The sequence below is a fragment of the Anser cygnoides genome, chromosome 3, assembly GCF_040182565.1.
Source record: "Anser cygnoides isolate HZ-2024a breed goose chromosome 3, Taihu_goose_T2T_genome, whole genome shotgun sequence".
In the NCBI taxonomy this organism is placed as follows: Eukaryota; Metazoa; Chordata; class Aves; order Anseriformes; family Anatidae; genus Anser; species Anser cygnoides.
The window spans coordinates 1,384,394-1,408,809 of NC_089875.1; the positions used below are offsets into that span (position 1 = coordinate 1,384,394).

Below are 24,416 nucleotides of genomic sequence, written 5' to 3' on the forward strand. Positions count from 1 at the left end.
AGGCAGAGGGAGGCACCCGAGGGATGTGCAGCACAGCAGGAGAAAGCCACCGGCCACTTGAGTTCAGCAAGGCAAAGATTTTTAAGCAGAGTTTGACCCATGTAGGGAAGGCAGACAGCGGAGCTTTCCCCTCATGTAGAGGCTCTGACATGTGCTTCCAATACAGAAAATAAAGCAGGAGCTAGGGTTACTGCGAGGCTGAGTGTACTAATGAATCAAATTGTCTCTACACAACTTCAAAGGCTTTGGGAAGAGGCAAAAATAACTAGAAATGTAACACTAATGGCAACGACAACGGAGCTGAAACCCGGTGAGGGTCTCTTCATCAGGAGAGAGGTGCAGCATGCATAGAAAAGAGCGAAGGAAAAGCCTGGCCGTGATGTACAGCGAAGGAAAAGGAGCAAGAGTTTGGCAAGAATAAAGGCAAGGCAGATTGGGCTCGGTGGGAAAATGGGGTGAGCAGCATAGGAATGAAATCTGAAAAGAGTCCTGAAGTAAGAAGCGTTTCCAATACTAGCAAGGACAGGGATGTAATAGGGATACAAATAATCAGCAGCGCAGATGACTGTAATAAACTATAACAAACTTCAACTCGGAAATGTAAAAGGAGGAATATGATCTAAGATAGTATGGGAAAAATGGTTTAAAGCAAGATATTCCAGGGGGGGTAGGTCTGGGCAAGGTCCAGGGATGCTTTTTAGGAATTAGTGAAGAGAGGGGTGGGAACAGCTGGTCCTCAAGTGGAGGCCTGAGGGGCAGCGTTTCACCGTGTGCCACCACATAGCCGCTTGGTTAAATCCCTTGAAAACCTCCTGTTTTCACTGGGGCAAAGGATTCGGCGTCCCCCAAACCCCTGGGGAGCTGTTGGGTGGGTAGAGCCCACTGATGTGCTTTTATTGGCTCCCCAGCTGAGAGGCTTGGAGTGACTTTGGTCATGTCTACACGTGCAACGAGGTCTGTGTACCTTCAGAAAGGTACGTCCCTTTTCAAAAGGTGGTTTAGGCACTTAATCCTACTGACTGTCAATGAGCCTTGTGTTTGTAGGCAGCTCCTGAAGCGCAGCTTGCTGCCCATGCTTGTTCGAGAAGGTTTAGACCTCTGTCAGGAATTAGGTGCCAAATTTTCTCTAAGGGTGGACTGCGGTCCCTGCCACGTGGAGAGAAGAACCAAAATACCTTTGGAAATTTGAACTGAAAGGATGAATTTCGGGATAGTCGCCCTTCAAAGCGTGCTGAAAGCCCTCTTAGCCAAAATACAGACGATGAGATTGATCTGAAGTGTACTAAATGCGTGGAAATGGTGTTGCAGGTGGGGTGAGCTGAGCTGGTTGCTCCAGGAGCTGTTTCTCTGGTTCTGCATAAGAAATGCTCCCTTTGCAGAGTTTGGGGTGTTGGGGTGCCCGTGTGAGTCCTCATCTTGTTCCCATGACTCAGTTGGGGATAACAGAAGGAGAGCGTTGTCTTTAAAGTGCAATTAGAGCTGTTTAACTGAAGCTAATGTGCTGGAGGTACAAAAAGTGCCCAGTGGGGTGATCTGGAAGCAAGCGCTTTTGATGCACCCACCTCGACAGGTTCTCCTGACCCGCGTTTCCCTTTGGCATCCCTGGCTGCAGGTCTTTTACCGAGCTCTCTAAAAGAGTCCTAGAAACTGGCCATTGGCATCACGTCCTCACGCGGGATGCTCCAAAACCCTCGACCTTCGGAGCTCCCCATTCCGAAGCCAGCCTGTGGGCCTGGCGTGGTCCCCATAGGTCTCGCCATCCCCATGTCCCTGTCCCCACTCACCTCGCCGTCCCCACGCGGGCAGAGGCGGCGTGGGGCAGCAGGGGCCCAGACAGAGGAACCACTGCCGTGTGGGAGGCCCAGGGCTCGGGAGGCAGCTCCTGGGGCTGGGGCCCCTCCGAGGGGACGCTCTCTCTCCGCTCGGAGGAAAGTGCAGCTTTCACCGCCTCTCTTCCCCGACCCCCCTTCTTCTTTCCCTCGCTTCTTTTAATTTTTTCCCCCCCTCCCTGCCCGCCTCTCGCAGCTGCTGCCTCGGGAAGCCGGCCTCGGTGCAGGAGGAGGCCGCCTTCCCCTGCAAGGCTCAAGGGCGACGGCAGCTGCCTCTGCTCCATCCAGCGAGTGAGGAGGATGGAGAGGGGATGGCAAAGAGGGGGCCCCGTAGGCAAGCGCTCTTGTCCCGGGGGACAAACCCCAGCCCAGATGGTTTTGGGGACGGCGTGGCTTGCGTGGCACTGCTTGTGCCGCGGGGAGAGGGGCCGCATGAGTTTGGACGCCTCTCCTGCAAAGCAGGGGGCTCAAAACTGATTAACGAGGAGGGATTTTCCCCATATTGTCCTTAAAACAGACCTTCGTGCTCACACCCACGCGGAGCCACGCAGGCTTTTCTCACAGGTGTCCTTGCTGGCCACAGATTCCGCAGGGCAGTGCAGAGGTGCAGAGCCAGGTGTGTGCGGGGACACCTGCGAGACCCCGCCGTGAGCACAGCGGGGGGGGGTCCCCCACCCGGCCGCCACCCGCTGCCACAATCTACTCTCTTTTCACCCCCATTTGCGCTCTTTCTGCCCCCGTTTGCTCTCCTTTTGCCCGCACTGGCAAACAAAGTCGGATGCAAAGCGCTTCGAGACGAGCACTTTGTGCGCCGGTACCGGTGCAAGCCGTTGGAAAACGGAGGAGCAAGAGCAAGTTTAAGCCATTCCGCAGCCTTTTGTATTATTATTTTAATTTATTTACATTTTTTTTTGTAAATTCATTGCCGGGATAATTGTTTGCGGGGGGAAGGCTGGGTGTTCAAACAGCTCCGCGGCTCCATGTAGCAAAGTCAGTAGGCAACTACGCACAGGGCGGTGATAACGCACCCAGGGGTGCGGAGAGCAGCGCGGCGGCGGCGGATCGTGATTCTGGGGGGAGAACGGGGGGCAAGGCGTGGGGCTGGGACCGGGACCGGATCCGGGACCGGGACCGGGAGTGACACCGGGAGTGCGACCGGGAGCGGGTGGCACCGGAGCTGCGGCCGTGCAGCCGGCTGCCGCCCGGCAGAGCGCTTCCCTTCTCTGTTACCATCCCGGGGGCGGATTATTGCTATTTTTTAATTTATTATTTACAGCGTGTGCGTGATTTCTGCCCCGGTGCTGGCGGGGACGCGGCAGGTAGCGGGGAGGGAGCGGTGCCCAGAAGGAGTTGGTCGGCAAAAAGCAGCAAGTGGCCGGGGCTCCGGCACCGCTCCGCCGTGCTGCGGCTCACCGGGGCGCCCCGAGGTCCCGGCTCTCCGTGTCCAGTCTGAAATCGGGGGGTTGAGTCCGGTCCCCGCCACGCTGCACCCCGAGAGGGAGCTTTGCGACCCGGTTAGAGGGGAACGGGCTTCGTTGGGCTGCTTGCACCGGGGGCACGGCGGCGTGTCCTCGCTGCTTTGTCTGCTCGGGGGGAAGCTCCCGTGGTCCTGGCTGGCAGAAATCGGCCAGGTCGCTGGGTTTTGTTGGGTTTTATTTTTTATTTTTTATTATTATTATTTTAAATTTTTCCTCCGGAGGCAGCAGGCGCGAACTCGGAGCTGGACTTTAGCGCAGCAGGAGCGGGGAAAGTCTCCGGGAAAAGGTATCGAATATTTTAGGCTAATGTCACCCTCTGTTGAACTTTCCCAAGTGACTCCGAAGGGAGGGAGCCGCAGCGCTGGCTCTGCACCGAGCGGCCGGGGCTGCGCTCCCCCCACGGCTGGCCGGGCTGCGAGCCCTTCTGCGGGGGTGCCTCGGGTTTTTTGGGGGGGTCCCTGGGGTTTCCCCAGAGGGGAGCGGAGCTCTGGGCTTTCACAGCTCCCTGGGGCTCACGGAGGGGGCCAGCTTTTTGTCTGAAGGCGCACGGGCTGCCGGCACCCTACAAAGGCGAGCAGGGCTTTGCAGACCGGCTCCTACCGCCCGGCAAACTTCTCGGAAAGAAAAAGAAAAAAGAAAAAAAAAAGGAAAAAAAAAAGAAAAATGAACGCTAGAAAAAGAAAGAAATGAAAAGAAAAAAAAAAGGAAAATAAAGGAAAGGAAAAGAAAGAAGGAAAAAGAAAGGGAAAAAAAGAAAAGCACACACTTTTTTTACACCTCGCCCCGAACTTTTATTCCCAACATCTCCCCCGCCGCTCAAGGCCGGGGCGATGCCCCCCCACCCGGCCACCCCTGCGCGATGCTCCCGGCCGGGCTCCGTGCGAGGCTGCAGCCGGGACCCCCCCGGACCCCCCCGCACCCCGGGCCCCCTGCACCAAGCGGGCCCGCACCGGGCCGCTGCGGCGCTTTCCGCACGGACGGATGCTCAGGAGGGCGTTTTAAAGGCGGGTGCGCTATCTACCCTCTTTCTTCTTCTTATTTATTTTTTTACACCCCCCCCAAAAGGTGCTCAGCCCCTCGTCCCGCTGCCCCCCAGCCCGGCCCCCCCCGGGCAGCCCGCGGCGGGGTTTGGCGCAGCCCCGGCTGCACTTTTCGCAGCGCCCAGTAGACGGCACAACAGCTCAATCCTTCAAATGCAAAGCAGCCGAGCGGATTTATTTATTTGATTTGATTTTTTAATTAAGCGGCCAGAGTTTCACCCAACGTTTCGGTGCTTTTTTTTTTTTTTTACTATTATTATTATTATTTATTATTATCGTTCAACGAGAGGCGCGGAGAGGGCTCGGCACGGGCAGGGGGCGCAGGGCAGCCGGGGGGAGCACGGGGCAGCGCTCCCCCTCCGCCACGTTAATTAGCACTAATGAACTTCGGGGCGCCTCGTGCTCTAACTAGGCTAGGTGGTGCGCTCCCCCCAAAATAAGAAATTGTAAAAGCGAAGGAAATCGCCCTAAAAGCGGTGCCGCTCTCGGGGCTTGCTCCGGGGCCGTGGGAGCTGGCGGGGGGCGCGGAGCCGGGCACGGCTCGGCTCGGCACGGCCCCGGTGGCACGGCGGGGGCGAAGCCGGCCTCGCAGCCCGGTTCTCGGGGAGGCCACGATCGTGCTCGGCCAGCCCCGGGCGGAGCCGGGCTGAGAGGAGCCCGGGCCGGTAACTCATTTCCCAGTTAATTTTATGAAAAGGATTTTATAGCGGCGTTTAGAAAGTTTTAAGACGGGCGTAAATTTTATTGGGAATCTTTTATTCAAGCCCTCCGTTTAATTAAGAAAAGGCCCCCGCCGCCGGAGCGCAAGCAGGGGCCGGGCCCGGGGATGCCGGGGCTGGGAACGGGGCCGGGAACGGGACCGGGATCGGGATCGGGGCTGAGCCGGGCCGGGCCGGGCCGTGCCGGGCCGCCCTTTGTTCGCCGCACAAACCCCAAAAGTGCGGGGACGCCGCAGGGTCAGCGCCCTAATGCTGCCCCCGCCCGCCCCTTTACTCCCCTCTCCCTCGGGTCCGGCCTTCAATAGCTCTTGAAGGGGGGATTTTTTCCCCTGCCGTCTCTTCGGGCGCTGCCTTTTGGGGTATCTCGGCACGGCTCGCCTCCCCCCTGATCCGCGGCGTTCCGCCCGGAGCTCCCCGCCGCCTCCCGAACCCTTTCCCGTTTGTTTGCTCCTTCTTATTTCAGGTTTACAGATTTTCAATATCAATGGGGAAAGAGCCCCCTCGGATGCTCCTTTCCCCCCCTCGCCGCAAATCCCTTCTAGGAAGGCAGCAGCGGAGCAGGGAAGCCGGCTAGAAACCCCGTCTTTTATTGTTCCTAGGTATGACTAATTCTTTCCCGAAGCTGGGAAATTCAGCCCGATTAAAAGCCTCATTTATTACCCGATAAGCAAAGGGACACAGATTCCACCTCGTGGAGGAGGCTCCCCTGCTCCCGAGGCGGCTTTTCGGGGCTGAACCCGCTGCCAAAGGCCTGCCTCAGCCCGGCCACAACCCGGGGGGGTCCGGGGGGGGGGAGCGCAGGGGACCCCCACTTCTTGCTTTATCCCCCCCCTCTGTTTTTTTTTCCCCCTTTCCCTTTTATTTTTTTATTTTTTTAGCATTACTTTCCTCGGTACGACGGCAGCGGGTTCCGCAAGCCGCCGGCTCCGAGTTCGGCCCCTCCAAAAAAAAAATAAAAAAATTAATAACCCCCCCCCAAAATTAAACTCCGGCCCCAAAAGCGGCGTCGCCCGAGGGGGCAGCGGGCAGCGAGGGCCGGCGGCGGGCGCAGCGCCTCGGCGAGCGCCGCCGGTAAGAGGTGTTTGCTAATTGCGTGTTTGCTAATTGCGTGTTTGCTAATTGTAAAAGCCTTATCCGGAGCGGGCTCTGGGCAAACAGTTTCGCACGGCCCTAATCACGCCGTAAAAGCGTGCGGGGCTCCGGCGGGCGGGATGCATCGCGGGCAGGCCTGCCTCGGGATTAGGAGGGATTTTCCCTTTTTTTTTAAAAAAAATATATTTTTATTAATTTTTAATTTTTTAATTTTTAGGGGGTGGAAGGAGCAAGGGGCTGGCACAGCACCGGGGTGCCCGGGGGGGGGATGCCGTGGTGGGGTGGGGGGGGGAGCGCGCTTACCTGCCCGGTCTGCGTTCCGCCGCCCGCCGGTAAAGGGCCGGTGCCGGCGTAACGGGGGTCGGGAGCGGGCCGGGGGGCTCGGTGCGGGTTTCCCCCGAGCGGGAGGCGACCGGGACGGGGGCACGGGAGGGCACGGGAGGGTACGGGGGGCTACGGAGAGCTACGGGGGGGTTCGGACGGGTCCGGGGAGGGGATGCGGGGAGCATCGCCCGGTGCCCGCAGGTACGGGGAGGGGTTGGGGGTGCACCGGGTGCGGAGAGGGGTCCGGTGGCGGGGACCGGGTGCGGTGCTGGGACCGGGTCCGGGATCCGGATCAGGATCAGGACCGGGTCCGGTACCGGGACCACGACCCGGATCGGGACCCGGACCGGGGGACCAGGATCAGGACCGGGTCCGGGTCCCGGTGCCGGACCCGGCGCGGGGTCACCGCCGCCCCTCGGCTCTCCCGGCGCGCCCCCGCCCCCCCGCGCCCCTCTCCCCGCGCGGACCAATGGGGGCGCGGCTCGGGGCGGCGCGGCGCTGATTGGGCGGCGGCGGCGCGGCGGCGGCGGCCGGGGGCCGGGTGAGCTCACTGAGCGGCGGCCGCGGGGGGAGCCGCCGCCGGGGCCGGGGCCGCGGCCGTGAGGGAAGGGAGGGGGGGACGGGGATGGGGGGGGGGGCGCTGCGCGGGCGCGGAGCCTCCTGCACACAAAGCCCCGCGGCCTCCCGGGGGCCCCCCCGGCGTGGCTACGCGGGGCCGGGCCGTACCCACGGGGGGGGGGGTTGGGGGGGGGGGCGTCTGTACGGGGAGGGCTAAAGGGAGATAGGGGAACGGGGAGGGGGGGGGCAGCGCCCCCCCCGCGCTGCGCTGGGAGTTGCGGGCGCCCGGCGCATTGTGTGAGGCGCGACCTGTTATGGCCACCACTACTTCCGGGTTCCCGCAGTCGGCTCCTGCCCGCCGCTCGGCGCGGCGCTGCGGCGGCGGCGGCGGCGAAGGAGGAGGAGGAGGAGGAAGAGGAGGAGGAGGAGGAGGAGGAGGAGGAGGAAGAGCAGCGAGGAGGCGGGCTAGCACGGCACGGCCCGGCCCGGCACCGCACCGCACCGCGCCCGCCTACCGCCCAGCCTCGCCCGCCGGCCGCGCAGGGGCAGAGCGAGCCGGCGCCGGGCAGGAATCAGCAGCGAGCCGGGCGAGGAGCACAAAAAAAAAAAAAAAAAAAAAAAAAAGAACCTTTTTAAAAAAAAAAGAACAAAAAAAAAAGAACCCAAAAAATTAAAAAAAAAAAATTTAAAAAGCCCCCGTCGTCAACATCATAATAACCGTAATAAAAGGAGCCGGCGCGTTAGAGAGCTTTTTTATTTTTGAGAATTTTTCACCCCCAGCTCTCCCTCCTCCCCTTTTTCAATTTTTTTTTTTTAATTTTTTAATTTTTTTTTTTTTTTTTTTTTTTTTTTTTTGGTGAGCGCCCGAGGTCTCCCAGGCGCGGCGTGGAGGGGAGCGCCCGCAGCGGATCGTCAGCCGTCAGGCGGCACCTGACCGCCCGCCAGCCATGAGAGCCGCGAGCCGGGGCCGAGGGGCGCCGTAAAAAAAGGAGAGAAAAGAGAGGAGAAAAAGAGGCGATTTGGGGAAAGGATACTTGCCTCCGTCCCGCTGCTGTCTTGGAAACCGGAGGGGGAAGAGTCAGAGGCAGAGAGAGAGGAGACAGGGAGAGAGGGAAGGAAGAAAAAAAAAAAAAAAAAGGAAGGAAGGAGGGAGAGTTGAATTTTTATTATTTTTTTTTCCCGATTTTTTTTTTCTCTCCTCCTTTTTTAATGCTGAGTTACCGCATCGCTTCGCTGAGATCCAGCAAGCCGAAGATTTTACCCGATTGCTTCCATTGCTGGCGACGCTGAGGGATTTTTGCATTTTTTTGGGGGAGAGGGGGGGGGAAACTTCGCGATCCTTTCTTTTCACACTGGCCTTAAAGAGGATATATTAGAAGTTGAAGTAGGAAGGGAGCGAGCAGGCCGATGGCGCAAAGGGTACGTATTAAAAAAAATGGATTTCAAATGTGAAATGATATTGAAACGTGGCTGACAGAGACGCTGCGAAAAAGTTTTTGTTTTCTTTTTTTTTTTCCTTTTTTTTTTTTTCTTTTTCCTTTTTCCCCTCCTCTTTGGAGCAGGGGCACAAAGCGGTGTCCTGGCCCGGGAGGATTTCTCAGTTGTACTTGTAGACTTAAAAACCTGTATATATTGACGTTTTCTTGATTCTTTCAATCCCCATCCCGGATCTCTCACGGAAAAGGCAAGCTTTCTATACATTAATGACATGCAGGCATGTAAGTGAATATGTCCGAGCCTCTGTATCTGTTGGTTTTGTAGCTCTAGTCCTACCGATGTCTTTTTTAAAGTCACCAGTGCTTGAAATATTTTAATGTGTGCATGTCTCGGAGCGTTGGGCTGTGTTACTGATGATATACCGCGTCACTTTCGGAGGATAACTTAGAGCTGGGAGTAAGCAGAACTTTTTTTTTTTTCCTCTCTCTTTTCCTCTTTTTTTTTTTTCCCTTAATTTTTTTTTTTTTTCGGTTATGAAGGTGCAGTGCGATGGGCAAAGCTCTTTAAAAAGAAACTGATCCCTGGCTTTAACCTGAATTAGGGGCTAGCAGCGTGCGCTGCCATGTGCATTGTTATACCTTGTTATTTTGGATGCCATCCCCTATTTTTTTTTCCTCCCCCCCCCCCTCCAGCTACCTCCCCATTGAAATTTGGGCAGAAATGGAGCGGGGGGGCAGCCGGGGTCCTGCGGGCAGGCTTTGGCGAGGGGAAAAGCCCTCGGCAGAAGTTTTCCGTGCGTAATTTCGCCTGCCGCCCCTCCGAGGGCTGCTCGGGAAAGAAAGTTGCTCCGCTGACAACTTGCCTTTTACTCGCTCGGTCCAAGCAAGTGTCAGGGCTCTCTAAACCTGGTCATTCACACCTTCGCTTTTAAGAGACGAAAAGTGGCAGTTTCCCCCGGTGCCTGGGAACCGCGGTAGCCTGCTCTCCGTAATCTTTAACAAAGAAAAAGAAAAAGAAAAAGAAAAACTTTAAAAAGCCATCCCGGGAGCCCGACAGCCCGTGCGGACGCCTGCAGCCTTTCGGCGTTGAAGTGCGTTGTGTGTGCGGCCGCTGGAGAAAAAAAAAAAAAAATAAGAAAAGAAAAATCGCTTTTTTTTTTTTCCTCGATTTTTTAAATTTCTTTTTTGTTGTTTCCCCTGTTCTTCCTCTCCGCTGCTGAACTTTGCATCCTCGCTGCTCCTGGCCGGGTTGGGTACCCGGCTCGTTACCGGCACCAAAAGTTTGGCGGCGGGGAAACTCGGGCTGAATGAACAGCAGGCTGAGCGGGAGGGGGGGGGGGGTATTTAATTTTATATTGTTGTGTTTTTTTTTCTTTTTCCCCCCACCCTCAAGGATCTGGGGGATGCGGGCTGCCGGGGCTCGGCCCCATCTCCCCCCGGGGCCGTTCGGTTTTTATTTCAGGGCGGGTGCGCGTTGGAAAGGGGGGGGGGGGGGGTCTGGGGGGCGGTAATGGGGACTCCCGGGGGGCTGCTCCCCTCTCCTCCGTGCTGACCGCTCTGCGCTCTGTGTGCCCCGCAGTACGACGAGCTGCCCCACTACGGCGGCATGGAGGGGGTGGGCATCCCCACCACCATGTACGGGGACCCCCACGGCGCCCGCCCCATGCAGCCCGTGCACCACCTCAACCACGGGCCGCCGCTCCACTCGCACCAGTACCCGCACGCCGCCCACGCCAACGCCATGCCCCCCGCCATGGGCGCCTCCGTCAACGACGCCCTCAAAAGGGACAAAGATGCCATCTACGGGTAGGTGCCGCGCCCGCGCAACCTCCGCGCAGCCCCCCCGGGGGGACGCGCACCCCGCGCGGGGGGCGAGCGCCGCGCGCTTTCGGGGCGAGCCGGGGGGAAAGAGGGGGAGAGAGAAAGGGTCGGGGATCGCCCTCCCGGAGGGTTTTGGGGCGTCCCCTCCCGCAGCCGGGAAGAGGAGGAGGGAAGCGTTCCCGGTGCGCAACCTGCGCCGGGTGCGAAAGCTGCGCCCAGGAGCGCTGCGCCCGATTTTCGGGCCGTTTTCGGGCCGTTTTCGGCCGCAGCAAAGAAGGGGGGAAATCCCGGGCCGGTTCCCTCGACCCTTGTCCCTTTTTATAACCCGCTTTCGGTGTCACTGCGGCCGGGGGGATTTTTGGGAACTTCGCAGCCACCGGCGCCGGCCGCCCCTCGGTGCGCGGCGGGGCGCAGAGCGGGTCCTAGGCCGGTGCGCTGGGTTTTGTAGGGCGGCCGCTGCTTTCCCAAGGCATCTGCCCGGGGTCGAGCCGAAGGGAAGTCGGAGAGCCTCTTAAAATCGCTCTCAAAACAGTTGCGTGCTGCAGCGAGGGGGTGGGCGGACACGGGGGGAATCACGCCGTCCGCTTTCTTTATCGGGTTATCAGGGATCTGTAGGGCTGCTTTCAACTCGGTGCCGCACGGGTACCCTCCAGGAAAAAAAAAATAAGAAGTAAAAAAAAATGATAATAATACGAAGCCCTGGAGAGGGAAATAAAAAAGCAAAACCCCAAGTCCCTGTTGTAAATACACTTATAGATGCGTGTGTGCCCACGCTTAAAGCTTTATTTAAATTATTAAGCGGCCGAGGGCAGGCAGAGGAAGGTGCAGGGCAGTGGTTTCGAGCACCTGGCTCCCTCCTGCACGCCGGGCGCTGCGCGGAGCCGGGAGCCTGGGTTTGTGCCCCTGGTTTTTGGGGGCATGGGGCTCTGTTTTTCCTTTTTTTGAGGTAGTGGTGCAAGGGGGTGGCGAGGGGGTCTGGGTGCTCCTGGTGGGCTTTTGTTGTTTTTGTTACGATTTATTTTTTTTAGTCGCTCCCAGAAAGTCGTCTGGCAGAAAATGGGAATTAAAAAAGCAGGAGAGAGGCAGAAGTGCACGTCTGTAGATGCTGATTCTTTTTTTTTTTTATTTATTTCACTTATTTATTTATTTAAAAGAAAAAAAAAAGAGGGAGAGAGAGAGAGAGAGAGACAAGGAAAGTTAATTCAAAATGGCTGCTGGAAACCGCTTGGGTTTTTATTCTTAGCCTGTCCTAAGGGTCCCCAGCGCGGCCACGGCCGGGGCGATGCATGGTTCCCAGGGCTCCGAGCCGCGGCCGGGAGCAGGATGGGGCCCCTCGCTCGGTGCCCCCCCTCCGCACGCAGGCTGCTTGCGGGACTAACTATTGTTGTGTTTGTTTTCTGTTTCGTTGTTGTTTTTTTTTTTTTTTCTCTTCTTCTTCTCCCTCTGTTTGTGTGTGTGTGACTATTGTATTTTCTTTCAGACACCCCCTGTTCCCTCTTTTAGCACTGATTTTTGAGAAATGTGAATTAGCTACATGCACACCCAGGGAGCCCGGGGTAGCGGGAGGCGATGTTTGCTCCTCTGAGTCTTTCAATGAAGACATAGCAGTGTTCGCCAAACAGGTCAGCAAAAAAACGGGTTGAAACAGTAAAAAAAAAAAAAAATCGTAACGAGAAAAACAAGTCTCTGCTGAGATAAAGATGCGCGTTTCCCCCGCCCCCCTCTCTTACCGAGAGAGGCAAAAGCAAACCAAAACAACACCCCCCCCCCCAAAAAGAAAAAACAACACCCCGAAATTAAATAAATAAATAAATAAAATCGGGAAATCTCGGCATCTGCACCCCCGTAACCGAATTAGCTCCTGGGAGCGAGCCTGCCCAGCCGCGGAGCTCTGCTGCGGGAGCCGAGCCGGGCCGGGGCTCAGCCTCGGCAGCTCCGTAGGTATTTGGGGTGTATTTGATTCACTTGTTAAAGTGTTCAGATGATGCACTAAATCCAGCAGGCAGAGCTTTGCACGAAAGGTTACATAATGGACCCGACAGTGTAATGAAGCAAGAAATAATAACGTCTGCTTTTTCTGCTTCCATATTTCAAATCTCTCTTTTTTTTTTTTTTTTTCCCTTTCCTCCTCTTTCTTATATTTAGATCCGAGCAGAGAAACCCCTATTTTCCTCTAATCCTGAACTGGATAACTTGGTAAGAGTTAACAACACTTCTTCCTCTCCCCACCCCCACCCTGCCACCCTCCCTTCCCTTCCCTTCCCTTCCCTTTCTTTTTTTTTTTTTCTTTTTTAACTTTATGTCTTCTGGAGAGGTGGTTGCGAGCTTTGACAAGCTTTTTGTGGTGCCAAATTGAAAATTTCTCACGTGGATCTTCTTTTCTTTTTTTTTTCCCTTTTTAATTTTTTTTTTTAATCGCGAGTAAATCCAGTGCGGTAATTCCGTGTGAGTAAAAAATAAAAAAAATTAAAAAGTAAAAACCCATAAGGCTGCGAGTGGCACCCAAATGGGGGCTTTGCGGGCTTTGTGGCCGGCCCCTGGGGGTGTCTGTAGGGTAGCCCCTGCCCGCACCTTGGAAGCAGCTGGAGGGGCAGGGGATGGAGATGCACCATCTCGCTCGCCCACTGCAAACGCGCTCCTTTCTCTCCCCTTTCCCCCCTACTTAAGGGTAAACAAATATTTTATCCTCCGCTCAAGGAGGCGTTTTCCCGCTTTTGTAGAGCGAGGACCCAGTGACGGTGTTTAGAGGGATTTAAAAAAAACGTTTATGATCCGTATAATTTAGTTGCTTCGTTGCAACAGAGATTTTTTTTTTTGCTTAGCCCTAGATCGCTTCTCGTTAAACAGCGCACAAAGCCACCGCTATTAACTTTTAGTGTTATTGCCATAAATCAAAACAACTTTTTATTTACTACTAAAGAAAAGTCAAGCTGCAAAGTACGGCCGGGGCGGCTGTGGGGAATATCCCGAAATCCGGGACTGAGATAAATTCTCATGTTGTTTGTATCTTTGCAGATGATTCAAGCCATACAAGTATTAAGGTTTCATCTGTTGGAATTAGAGAAGGTAATTTTTGTCTCTCTCTTTCTTCCTCCTACGTTTCAGTACTGCTGAAGTTCAGGCTTCTGGTAAATTTGCATAAATGTCTTTCTTTCTGGTAATTAGTGTCAAGACCAATCTTGGCGTCCATTTCTCTTCGCAGTTTAATTACAATTTCAGCCTCTAAAACCGGGCTCTCAAACGCCCAGGCCTTGTGTTCATTGTAATACTTTGCTGCCTTTGTATAAATAGTTGCAGTTCTGTGTGCTGCAGATGAGGCTCCAAACGGTGTTTGTTTGTTGTTGCAGCCAAGCCCCCGAAATTGTGATATTGTTATTTTTATGATTTTTTTTTTCACCTCCCCCCTTTTGGGTGGTGGGGAAGATGCTTTGTTTGGTTGCAGTTAGTTGGGATGGGGATTTTTTTTTTTTTTTTTTTTTAAGAGCCATCTGCAGGTCAGGCTCAGGGCACGGATTGTCCTGTAACATTTTGCAGAGACAAAGCAGAGTTGATAGTTGTGTCAGTGTCTCGTTCCCGGGAATATTGTACACCTCCGAGCAGAAGAAAGAGATTGAAGCCTAAACGCAGTTTTCGGCGCTATTTTGGAAATGCTAGCAGCGAGAATGCTAATTTGCAATAGCGCGGTGTCACCCGAGCTAACATTAAATTGGAAGCGCGCTCTGGTTTCCTGCGGATTTTTTACATGTCATTGATAGCTGGCCTAGGAGAGAATTCCCTTTCTCCTAAAAATAAACATTTTGAGAGGTTTTTAAATAGTTGAAAAGTTTCTCGGGAGCCTCAGCCACTTTATCTAACCATAACTGGCAGGTTGTTCTCGCTCTACATGAAATGTGTTAAAATCTGCCCATTAATAGAGGCAGCTCAGGTACAAGTCTGTCAGAGCGGCTGGGGATTTCAGGGCATGGATGCCTATAATGTATTTCAGCACAGTGCATCGGGATTTTTTTTTAAAATCCTTTTTTTCTGTCCTCATACCCCTTTGGAAAGGGTTTATGATGAAATAACTGGATGAAATTAAATAGTTTACCTTAAATGTCACCCATGCAGGTCACCTCTCTAATGGCCACAGCTCCGGGAGCAGATGAATTTAACACGGGTGTTGAATATGTTGTAGCCTGTGAATCATCTTGTCACTGTCAATTTTCTGGGATATCTCTATTTTGCGAGAAAAGAAAGTTATTCCTAATTCTGGATGCGTCGAGAGGTCTCGGGGGGATAATTGCAGTGTGTTTCCCCTATTTAGGACTTTTGATGTCACAGGGGTGAAGGGGGGAGACTGGTTGCACTTGTCAATTTTACTTATGTATTCCTGATTATATTTTCTTCCTTTTTCCTCCCTTTTTCCCTTTTCCTCTGTTTTTTTCTCTTTTTTTTTTTTTCCTCCTTTCACCTCTGTCATAATGTAGGTACACGAATTATGTGACAATTTCTGCCACCGGTATATTAGCTGTTTGAAAGGAAAAATGCCTATCGATTTGGTCATAGACGATAGAGAGGGCGGATCAAAATCGGACAGTGAAGACATAACAAGATCAGCAAATCTAACAGATCAGGTATGATCTCGCCAATGCTGCACACGCTGAAATTTGTATGCAGATCGCTCGCTGGGTCACTATGCCTCCTTTTATTATTTGCATATGATTAAGTCCCTTTTAGATAAATTTCCATCGAAATGAAAATTTTTGAATAATGTGGCTATTATTGCTTCATTAAGGCTTGCTCCCGGATTCGACCTGGCGAGATGAGCTTGTAAAAGCATTGCCTGCAAACTCGACCTGTTTCTTGTCGCTTTTAATTTTTGTCTTTATTTTATTTACCCTTTACAATAATAGAAGTGTTATCTGTGAATCGCTGGCTTCTGGTGGCTTAGAAAAGGAATGGCTGGAGCCGGTTACAAAAATAATAATAAAATCCGAGATAGGTGGTCTGGGGAAGACAGAGAGGGTTTGAAATCTAGCAAATACTGGCTATTTTCTTCCCGTCTCTACGGTTCATTAGTCTGTCTTGTCAGTTTTCCTTGGCCGAACGCTTTTAGACTTCAGTGAACATTGCTTTGTGCACGCCTGCCTGCTGCAAACGCGCCCATTTTATTTTACTTAATAGAAGTAAAAAAAAAAAAAAAAAAGGAGGGGGGGGAGAAAATAAAACGGGACCCAGGTTTTAAATTATTTTCATTGCTCTTTCAAGTTTTCAACCCGTCTCTTCCCCTCCCCACGAAAAGGTAGAAACCCCAACCACCAAGGCGTTGCGTGGCTTTGACGGTGTCCAGGTTTTGTCTGGGATGGTTCAAACCTTAATGCCTGCTGTACCCGATGTGCGAAATAGAGATGACTTTAGGAAGCTTTCTTCCCCTTCTCCCCTCCCCTTGTTTGGTGTGCGTGTCCCCTCGGCGGGCTTCTGCTGTGATCCCTTCCCTTTGATGGGAGCGTTTGGGGCTCAGGCGGGAGGCTCCCAAAGCTAAATTAAGCTCCTGCATCATGGAAGCGGCCGCGATTTGGCTTTTTCGGGTCGTGGAAAACTGCGGGCTTTGCACGGTCGCCTTTCCATCCCCTTTCTTTTGCTCAGCCGCAGGGTAGCAGCGCTTGGGCTGCGGGAGGGGAGGGGGGACCCCGACCCCAAATCCGCCACTGGAAACCAAAGTTATTTCTTCTGTATGATCTGCTTCGTAAATACAGTCTTAGGAGTAATCAGCTCCCGACTCTGGAGGTTTCCTTTTGTTAAAGCGAGGCGCAGTCAAGCAGACAGGAGTTCCCTTTAGCCGCCGTGCCAGGCTCCCGGGCGCTATTTTCTGGGTTAGCGACACGAAGGCGCAGGGCTGGGGGCTTCGGGGGGGCTTCCAGTTCGGGTGTCCCCCCCCCGACTTTCTCTGCGAAGGGGGAAAACGGCGGGGGGGAGGCGCCGGGGGGCCCCGGGGCGATGCTGCTGGGGGGCACCGGGACCCCCTCGGCACCGGGGGGGGGGGTTACGGGGGGGGGGGGGCCGGCGGCCAGGGTCGGGCTGAGGAAAGCCGGGCTCGCCGCTGGTGAATAAAAATTGTAATCCAACAAGTCTAACTAGAAAATGGGTTTCTAAAAGCTCTGGAGTGCTGGGTACATAAAGCTATTTGAGCAAATTACAAGAATCGCTTAGGGGCACGAATGAAATCAACACTTTAATTGCCTCCAAAATGAAGATTTATACCCCATTTTCCCAACGAATCATTATTTTATTAAAGCGAAAGCTAAAAGAACGAAGCTGCAGTTTTGGGGTTGTCGCGGGGAGGGGGTCCCCGTCCCGGTTTTCCCCCCGACTCGTCGCCGGCGGCGCGGTCCTTGCGCGCCGGCGCCGGGCGCTGCGCGGGAGTTGCGCGGGCGCTGCGCGGGGCCGGGCGGCTCCGTCGGGGCACCCCGCGCAAGAAGCGCGCAGCCCCGCCGCCGCTGCTCCCCGGTGCCACCGGGGGAGCGACCGGCTTGTAGGAAACCCCCGTTTTCCTCCCCCTAACCCGGCCCCGGATTAGGGGAAAAAGGCGCAAAACTGCGCGGCGAGAGCCGCCGGGGTTGTGCCGGGGATGCGCGGCCGCCCGCGGCCCGGCGCCGCCGGTGCCAAGTCCGGCAGGACCTGGGCCCTAATGGGTGGCTAATAAGGTGTTGAGTGGTTGGCGCTGGGGCGGCTAATTAAGATGTCCCTCCGCGGTGCGTTTATGGCTGGAAGCGCGCGGTGTGCGCGGCCGGGCGGGCCGGGGGCGCGGGGGGGCCCGGTCTGCGCGCCTTTGTGCTATGGAGAGTCATAAAAGAGTAAGTATGTAAAAGCTTTTATTATGGATTTAATTACATTTTCGTATATCGTGGTAGTAAAGGTTACAGTTAACAGGGTTTTTTAATTTATTGGTTTCCCCTTATTTATTCTTCCCTTATAGGCCCCTCCGTGGCAGCGCCTTTAAGTCCCCCGCTTAATGGAAAGCAATGACACTAATGCCAGATTTTGCGCAGGAAAGCCCCATAACGCTAACCATTGTTCGGTGATTTAACTAGCTCGGTGGCAAGAGGTCACTAAAATAGCATCCTTCTCCCACAGGCGCGACCCCGCTGCCTGCCAGGGTGGGACCTGCCGAGCTCTTGTTTACCGTCGCGCGTCCAGAAGGACAAGGCAGGAGTTTGGGGTTTTGCTCGGGCTAATCGAGCTCGAGATCCCGTGGCTTTAAAACTGTCGCTTGAACGATTGCGCCCATGGCCAGAGTTTCAAAATAAACCTTTTTTAATCATTAGCTTTTCAAACATTTGCATGTTTAAATTTTCAAATGTTTGTCGCAGTCCGGAAAGATTTAAAACACAGCTGTTGCGTGATGCGGCTGGGAAAACTCCGTCCTATACAAAACCTCAAAGACCGTCCGCAGTCGCGCAGAAGAAACTCGGTTTCTGAGGGACTCCAGATAGATTAAGCTGGCACCGTGGGGCTCTTTTCCTGAATTTGCTTCACCTTGGCTCCTAGGTGCTAGAGCCCAAGCTGTAAGAGGCTGCGACGCTTTCCTCCCAGAGTGCGTCTGCGGGAATCCTTCCCAAAGCCCTTTAAGGCAAGCAGGGTACGAAGTAGCCACCACACTCAAAGTACGTTAGCAGCATGAGATGGCTTTTCATGGAGGCAAAACGGTATTTTCTTAGGTGAAATAAACTCGTTGGGCGAATGTGCCGTAGTATTTCTTGACAAAATTATAATTTAATCACGCGCAAGCCAATTACTTGTGCAGAAATTTTTAAAGGAAAATCGGCAAACGGCCAAATTCCTATAGGGACGCGGAGGGAAATGATCAAAAAATGAACATGAAATAAGACTTCCTGTAAGAAGGTCCATAATTCAACATTATTTGACTCCACTGTCAGGGAAATTGTTGAAGGATAGTAAACTGATACTAGAGTCTCAGTCATTTTTGTTACAGTCTTAAATGTTTGCAACTGTGGCATTTTAGATGGCCCTTCTTGGATGATAGTATATCATATATATATATGTATATAATAAAGCAAACACTTGTATTTATGTTGCAATAGATTTTTTTAATGCATGCAGTTGCAGAGTTTCTCTAAACAAAATGCGGATAGACAGCAGCTTTTTTAAAAATTGAAAGATTACTTAAAATGCAGCCTTCTTTGCAAAGCGTCGTAAACTGGAATGCATTATACAGCGCGTCTGAAGGCGGATGGGTTGTTCGGGGCATTTACCAGTTAGGACTAGGATAACTTTCCCAAATGTTTCAAATATATATTAGCTATTCCCTGTGGCCAATACTAAAATAATGTCATAGGGGAAGAATAGAAAAGACTGAGAAACACTGTTTTGCTTGGGGACTTCTTCGCAGGTATTTTCAAACCACGTATGGCTTTAAGGGGTGGGAAGAGCTAGGAATTTTACTGCCTTTGGTGTACGTACTCCCATATCGGAGGAACAGGCATCCAAATAACGGATGCAGTACAGAGAGTGCAAGGTAGACTTCATTTCTGCATAATGAAAGAGTTACAGTGAAGTAGGGCTCTGAGGAGACCCAATAACATAGGGTTTAAAACCCTCAAAATTAAATGTTATTCTTCTGACTTCATGCCACCGTGAGCCAGTGAATCCTTTTTTTGTTGTTGTTTTTTGAGGGGGGGGTGTGTGTTTTTTTTTTGCTGCAATATTTAGGAGCTGTTACCATGCCTGAGCTCGGCAGACTGTTTAGTGTAAAGATAGGGCAAGTTGATTTATATTCGGGACCTGTTATCATCAGAAACACTGTGACTGAAATCGTGTTAGCAAAATAAGGTTCTTTGCTGCCTGTTTCTTTAAGCAAGTAAATATACTGCTAAATAGATAGGAGATTGAGCATATTTTCTTTAATCTATGATTTCATTTAAATTCAAGAATCTTTGCTGGTTTTTTTAATTGTTTGTGAGCACAAACATATCTGTCCTCACTGTTGGGTATGATATTTGCTCCCTTCCTTAGGTTCCTTGCTCAGGCCTAACTCCCGCGTAAAATTTTCCAAACTGGAGTTTGCAAAGCGTAATTTGCATTCTCAATTTTTTTTGCATCCTTTGCAAAATCAAACCCCAGGAAACCCTGGAACTTGTAATACGTGCTCAAGAGGGAGCGTATCCCGAGGCATTCCTCTAAGTGGGAACTCATGGCGTCCTTGCATTTCGGAGCGCGCTGCTGAGGTGCAGATTGTTATTTTGGGGCAGCTTGGAGATGGGCAAGTAAGTTGTGCAAAAATGGTCTTTGCCTTAGGTTTAGCTCTCGTGTGTGAGGGTTTGGTTCTTCCCTTGCTGCTCGCATGCAGGTAGCAGCAAAGGTAACAGGCTCTGGACGTGTGCGCGCGGCGGGGTCGCTGGAGCCCGGAGTGGGCAATGTTAGTACTGGAAAAATCAGATTATAACACACTCGATCAAAATGAGTAAGCGTAGGTTGTGCTGATAAATACTGTTTTAAAATAGCAGTTTAAAACGTAGTGAAAATCCGGCACAGCTTCTTTAAATTAGGGAGTCTCTTTTTTTGTTTCGCATTGCTGCGTTTGGGGTTTTTTGGTCACATGAGCGCGCAGTTAGGAGCTATCTTGTATAATCTAAACAAATTTCAGAAAATAAAGACGAGGATTGTTCTGAACCAGTCATTAAAATTGTTGAACGTTTCTGGAGCTGTTTCCCGGTCGGGGTTTGTGTGCGAGGAGACTCGGGTGTGCTGCAGTACCATCGCGTGTCCTTGGCGCGTTCCCTCAGTCTCTTGATGCTCAGTTGCTTGTAACAGGCTTTGACTCACCCGGCAAATTTGTAAATGAGTGTTTATATTTGTTTTTTTTTTCTGCAGTTGCAGCAATATTTGGAGAGGGTGACTCCAGCCTCTAATGGAGTGCACATTTTGTGTTTTGCGTTATTTGAGCGTATTTCTGTCCCTGATTAATGGCCCGGTATCTAACCCACCGCTGATATTTTGTGACACAACTTCAAGGCAACTTGCCGGCCGTTGGCTTGCATTTTACTGTGGTTGCTTTTTGTGCGTGTACTACCTTCAGACTGGGGGGAGATGAGGTTAAAAAAGAGATACAATCCAGCCTAGGACCGTAGGTGAAAGCAGGAGCCCCGCAGGCTGGTGTCCACGGGACGGCTTTTTTTAATTTGGGTGAGATCACTGGAAAACTTCAGGGCAGCTATCGTGCCTGTTTCGGCGATGGGGTCTGGTCTCTGTTAGCAAGGGAGAGCCCCATCGCCCGGCATCTCACGCTGCCCCGCCGCTCGCTTCGGTTGTTTTGGGGGAAATCAGCGCCTCGCTGGGAGCTGAGGAGCAACATGGAGGGCGTAGGCCGAGGCCTGCGCACTTTGTATGTCGTTGCGAAGGACGGCAGGCGCAGGCCCTGAGCGGCTCCTGGTGGTTCTTGGGGTGAGTCGGAAGGCGTCTAAACGTTCGGCGTTTAAAAACAGACAAGGAAAACTTGAAATAATAATAATAATTAACAAATCGGAGTTGGTCCCGAAGACAAAGGGCCTGTTTACAATTAAAAAAAGAAAGGGAGAGAGATTTAAAAGCTACGATATTTAGATTGCCAATTTTTGTCTGACAGAAGGTAACGATGGAAAGAAACTTTGCCTGGGTTTGGCCTTCCTGCCCGTGCCGGCGGTGGGACAGGCCACCGAGCGACATGGCGGGTGTCGTCAAAGGCAGGCCGGCTCCTCGCTGGGAGAAGCGTCCTCCCCGACGGGCAGGCGTGCGTCAGCCATCGCGGGCTCGGGGTCGATAACGGGGGAACACAGCGGCCCGTGGCGCGGGGAGCTGGCTGGGCTGATCTAGTGCTCCCGCCCGGCCTCAAAACTCGATGGATCCTGGGGCTTGTCCACACAAGGACACTCAGGAGAGGTAAGACAAATTGACTGGGTGTAAAATTAAAGTGCATTAGTTAAAGTGCATTGCGCTATTGTGTAGATGCTCTCATTCAGAAATAAAGTGGCCGTAGTTCACTTTAGCCTAATCCCCTTTGGAGTAGGCCACTTTTCTTTTGAATGAGATCAGCCACATCCACTTTGGGTTCACTCGTCTTTCCCGAGCGCCCTCGCGGCCTCGTGCCCGGTGCTCTGGAGAGGTCCGGCCGCTTGTTCAGGTTGAGAGCAATGTTGTTTTTAATGCTGCCTGTTTAACAACTGGGAAGCTTTGCCAGAGTAGAGTTTCAGGCTGGAAGCAGCGGAGCCGGTGGCTCACGCAAGGGCTGGGGCTGGCTCGTCCGACCCCAGTCCCGGGGCTGTGGTTTGGGGGTGGTATTTCCCGTGTGGACGTGGCGTTAGGCTCCTCGTGGTACCAGTCCTCCTCCCGGACCACTCATGTGGGTGTTGCAATCAGGAGTTTCTACCCGTATGCACTCCCTGCGTAGTTTCTTCCACGTCCACCGATAAGCAAGCTTTTAAAGACAGCGAGAAAACCTCAATTAACGCTTTTCAGCTGATATTTCTAACCACCGCTGGCCGTAAAACGAAAGATTGAAAATTAACTTGTCGGAGAAGTAATTTACCTGGGGGGGAAAAGAATAGTGAGATACTTCTGGGAGCTGTTTTATGTCTGCACTTGAAGTTCGCTGAGCTTGAGTTCTTGTTAGAAGTATTTTCTGGTGTTTTCTATAGCTTATAAATTACACATTTATTTACTTATTACTGGCTAAGCCGCGTGTGCAAATGCTGCGCCGTGTCGCACTCGTGCTGTTGCCCGTTCCATTCATACTAAAATTTACAAGGCTCCTTGCATTAGTAAGCAATTTACTACTGGAGCCTTTCCTAGAAATACAGAATTACGTTTCACCGAAGTATTGTCTTTCCTCTTCAGTCGGGGCCGAGGTGAGATGTTTTCTCAAGGACTCTCCTGGCATCTATATGATATTCCCACTTGTGCAGATGATCTCCAAAACTGCATTACTTACTCCTCCATCCCGAAGGGCCCGCGCGCTCGGCATCGCACTGAATTACAATTCTCTTATTAGCGTCACCAGGCTTCGCATCGAGCCAGCTGATTTTGTTTGCAATTTGGCTTTTTCTTTTCTTCTTTCTCTTTTCCTTTTTTTTTTTTTTTTTTCCCAAACATAAAGCAAATATGCATCCAGACCCTCTTTGCTGAAACAAACAGGACAACAATGAGAGGGGTAATTATTCATTTGGTTAAAAGAACTGCCTGTTTTAACCTCAGAAATACTGACCAAGAGTAAAGCAACAGCTGATGCCATCACAGTCAGTGCACTGTATTCAAACAGCTGTACAAAATGAAAAGCTGTGGTATTAATCCTGCCATTCACAGTTTATTTAAGTTTTTCAAGCTTCTCATATGGGTCTGGCATAAATGCCTAATTATGCCTCCATTAGGGTTACTGGGCCCTTAATACAGAAAATTATTGTATTTAAAATTTGGAAAGCTGCAGTGCTGTAATGTAAGATCCCTGCAGTTGGCATGAATTCAGGGAATCCAACCTTTACCTTGTAATTTTCATTTCATTCATTTGGTGTTCAGGTTTTCGTCCCCTTTCATTGTCGCTGTGGAGAAGGTCAGATCACGCCGCATGTGTTTTTAACGCTGCCTTTTAAATAGCTCCATTTAAGGCTGCGGCGCTGTCAGGAGGAGAGGGGAAGAGAGGATTAAAAGCTCCGCTGCTGCTGCTGCTTTGTCTGTCCCCTTTGCACGGGAGCGGGGCAACTGTCTGTGTGCACAGAAATGGCAGAAAATAGCGTCCTAATGCGAAGGATCTGGTCTCGTTGTCGGAGGGGACTTTATGAGCAGCTTTACTGCGCGTGGGCAAAGCTACACGGGCAGAGTTTTTCCCCACTGTGAGCAGGACAAGCGCTGCCAACACAGGTTGTGGCATTGTGGATGTGGAAGCTGCCCCTTGCCCAGCTCTCAGAGCACACAACCTGTTGCGTTGGGCCAGGCTGCGGGGACGTCCAGGTCTCGGGAGGGACGTCCCCTGCTTTCTGCCGCGCAGCAGCAACCCAAGGCGAGCGCTGCCGCGTGCCTGGTGACCGCTGGCCGAAACTTTGCCGAATTTGACGAGCTGCGTGTTAGCCACGGCCAGCCCTTTGCTAGCAGCCCTCGGAGGAGGACACACACAGCTGCTATAGGAAGGAGCCGTGCCGGGGGCTCAGTAGGTGGCACCTTTGACTTTGGTTTTAGGCTTGAGGTGGTGCCGACATTCGGACCCCTCTGATCCCAGCTGCAGCACTGGCGTGCCCCCTGTGCTGTGGTGGCCTTGGCCCCAGAGCTCCTCTGCTGGTCCCTGGTACCTCATGTAGATGGAGTTGGCCAAGTATTTTTTGAGGAGGAAAGTGTCCCCGTGCCTTGTAATTTAAGAATTTTCACCTGCGTTGTGCAGTGTGCGGGAAAGTATCCCTGCTGCATTTCGGTGATGGGTACAGCCACGTCACCACGAGGTCAGGCGTTTTGGGCAGCACTCGGCATGAGCTGCGACCGTATGTCTGGGCATCACCGTAGCTCTTGGGCCTCCGTGCTCAGGCTGTTCCCACCTCTGCCCCTCTCTGCCCGGCACTTTTTGCAGCTGTGTTAGCCCAGGAGGCTCCTGACCCTCCTCCCCGCTGTGCAAACCAGTTTTACTGGCGTGGCCTCCGCCGCCCAGCTGAGCTGTGCTTTATTTCCCCGTGTCCACGAGGCCCGTCGTAGGGCTGTGCAGGAAAAGCGTGGTATCTATGGCTGTGTCTCACTGCATTCACAGAATCCTTTATTATTATTATTATTATTATTGTTATTTTTCCTCAAAGCCTCAGTGAAGGTATACACCCAACCAGTATGTGCGGGGACGATTTATTTCACTTGTAAGTGCGCAATGCACGGCTCAGTCCACAGCATGAAGGGTTCGAGATGCTCTGGATGAGCACCGATACGGTGATGCCGGAATGCCAGAGGGGCAGGGATGGGAAACGTGATTCTGCTGATGGCACGAGGCCGGAGAGGAGCTGTGGGTGCTCTTCCCCAGCCTGTCGCTGAAGTTTTGGGGCGAGACGATGGGTTGCTCACGAGCAGGGTTACGCGGTGTAGCTGTTGGCACTGTAGTTCATATGTCATATAGTGATAGCAA

The 24,416-nt window shown here is 52.7% G+C and overlaps 1 protein-coding gene across 3 annotated transcripts in view; it reads left to right on the plus strand.

Moving 5' to 3' along the window:
* The first annotated feature begins 7,270 nt into the window (after positions 1–7,270).
* MEIS1 (Meis homeobox 1) overlaps positions 7,271–24,416 on the plus strand; it is a 105,734-nt gene continuing 88,588 nt past the window's right edge. The window contains exons 1-6 of one of the 3 annotated variants that reach the window (XM_066995330.1): positions 7,271–8,459; positions 10,056–10,282; positions 11,778–11,919; positions 12,443–12,493; positions 13,313–13,363; positions 14,764–14,910. In XM_066995330.1, coding sequence (XP_066851431.1) covers positions 8,448–8,459; positions 10,056–10,282; positions 11,778–11,919; positions 12,443–12,493; positions 13,313–13,363; positions 14,764–14,910 — 630 coding nt within the window. In that variant the 5' untranslated portion in view covers positions 7,271–8,447. Of the gene's footprint in view, positions 8,460–8,501; positions 8,759–10,055; positions 10,283–11,777; positions 11,920–12,442; positions 12,494–13,312; positions 13,364–14,763; positions 14,911–24,416 lie in introns of those variants that run through there. The other 2 variants (XM_048060730.2, XM_048060728.2) reach the window with 2 other exon arrangements.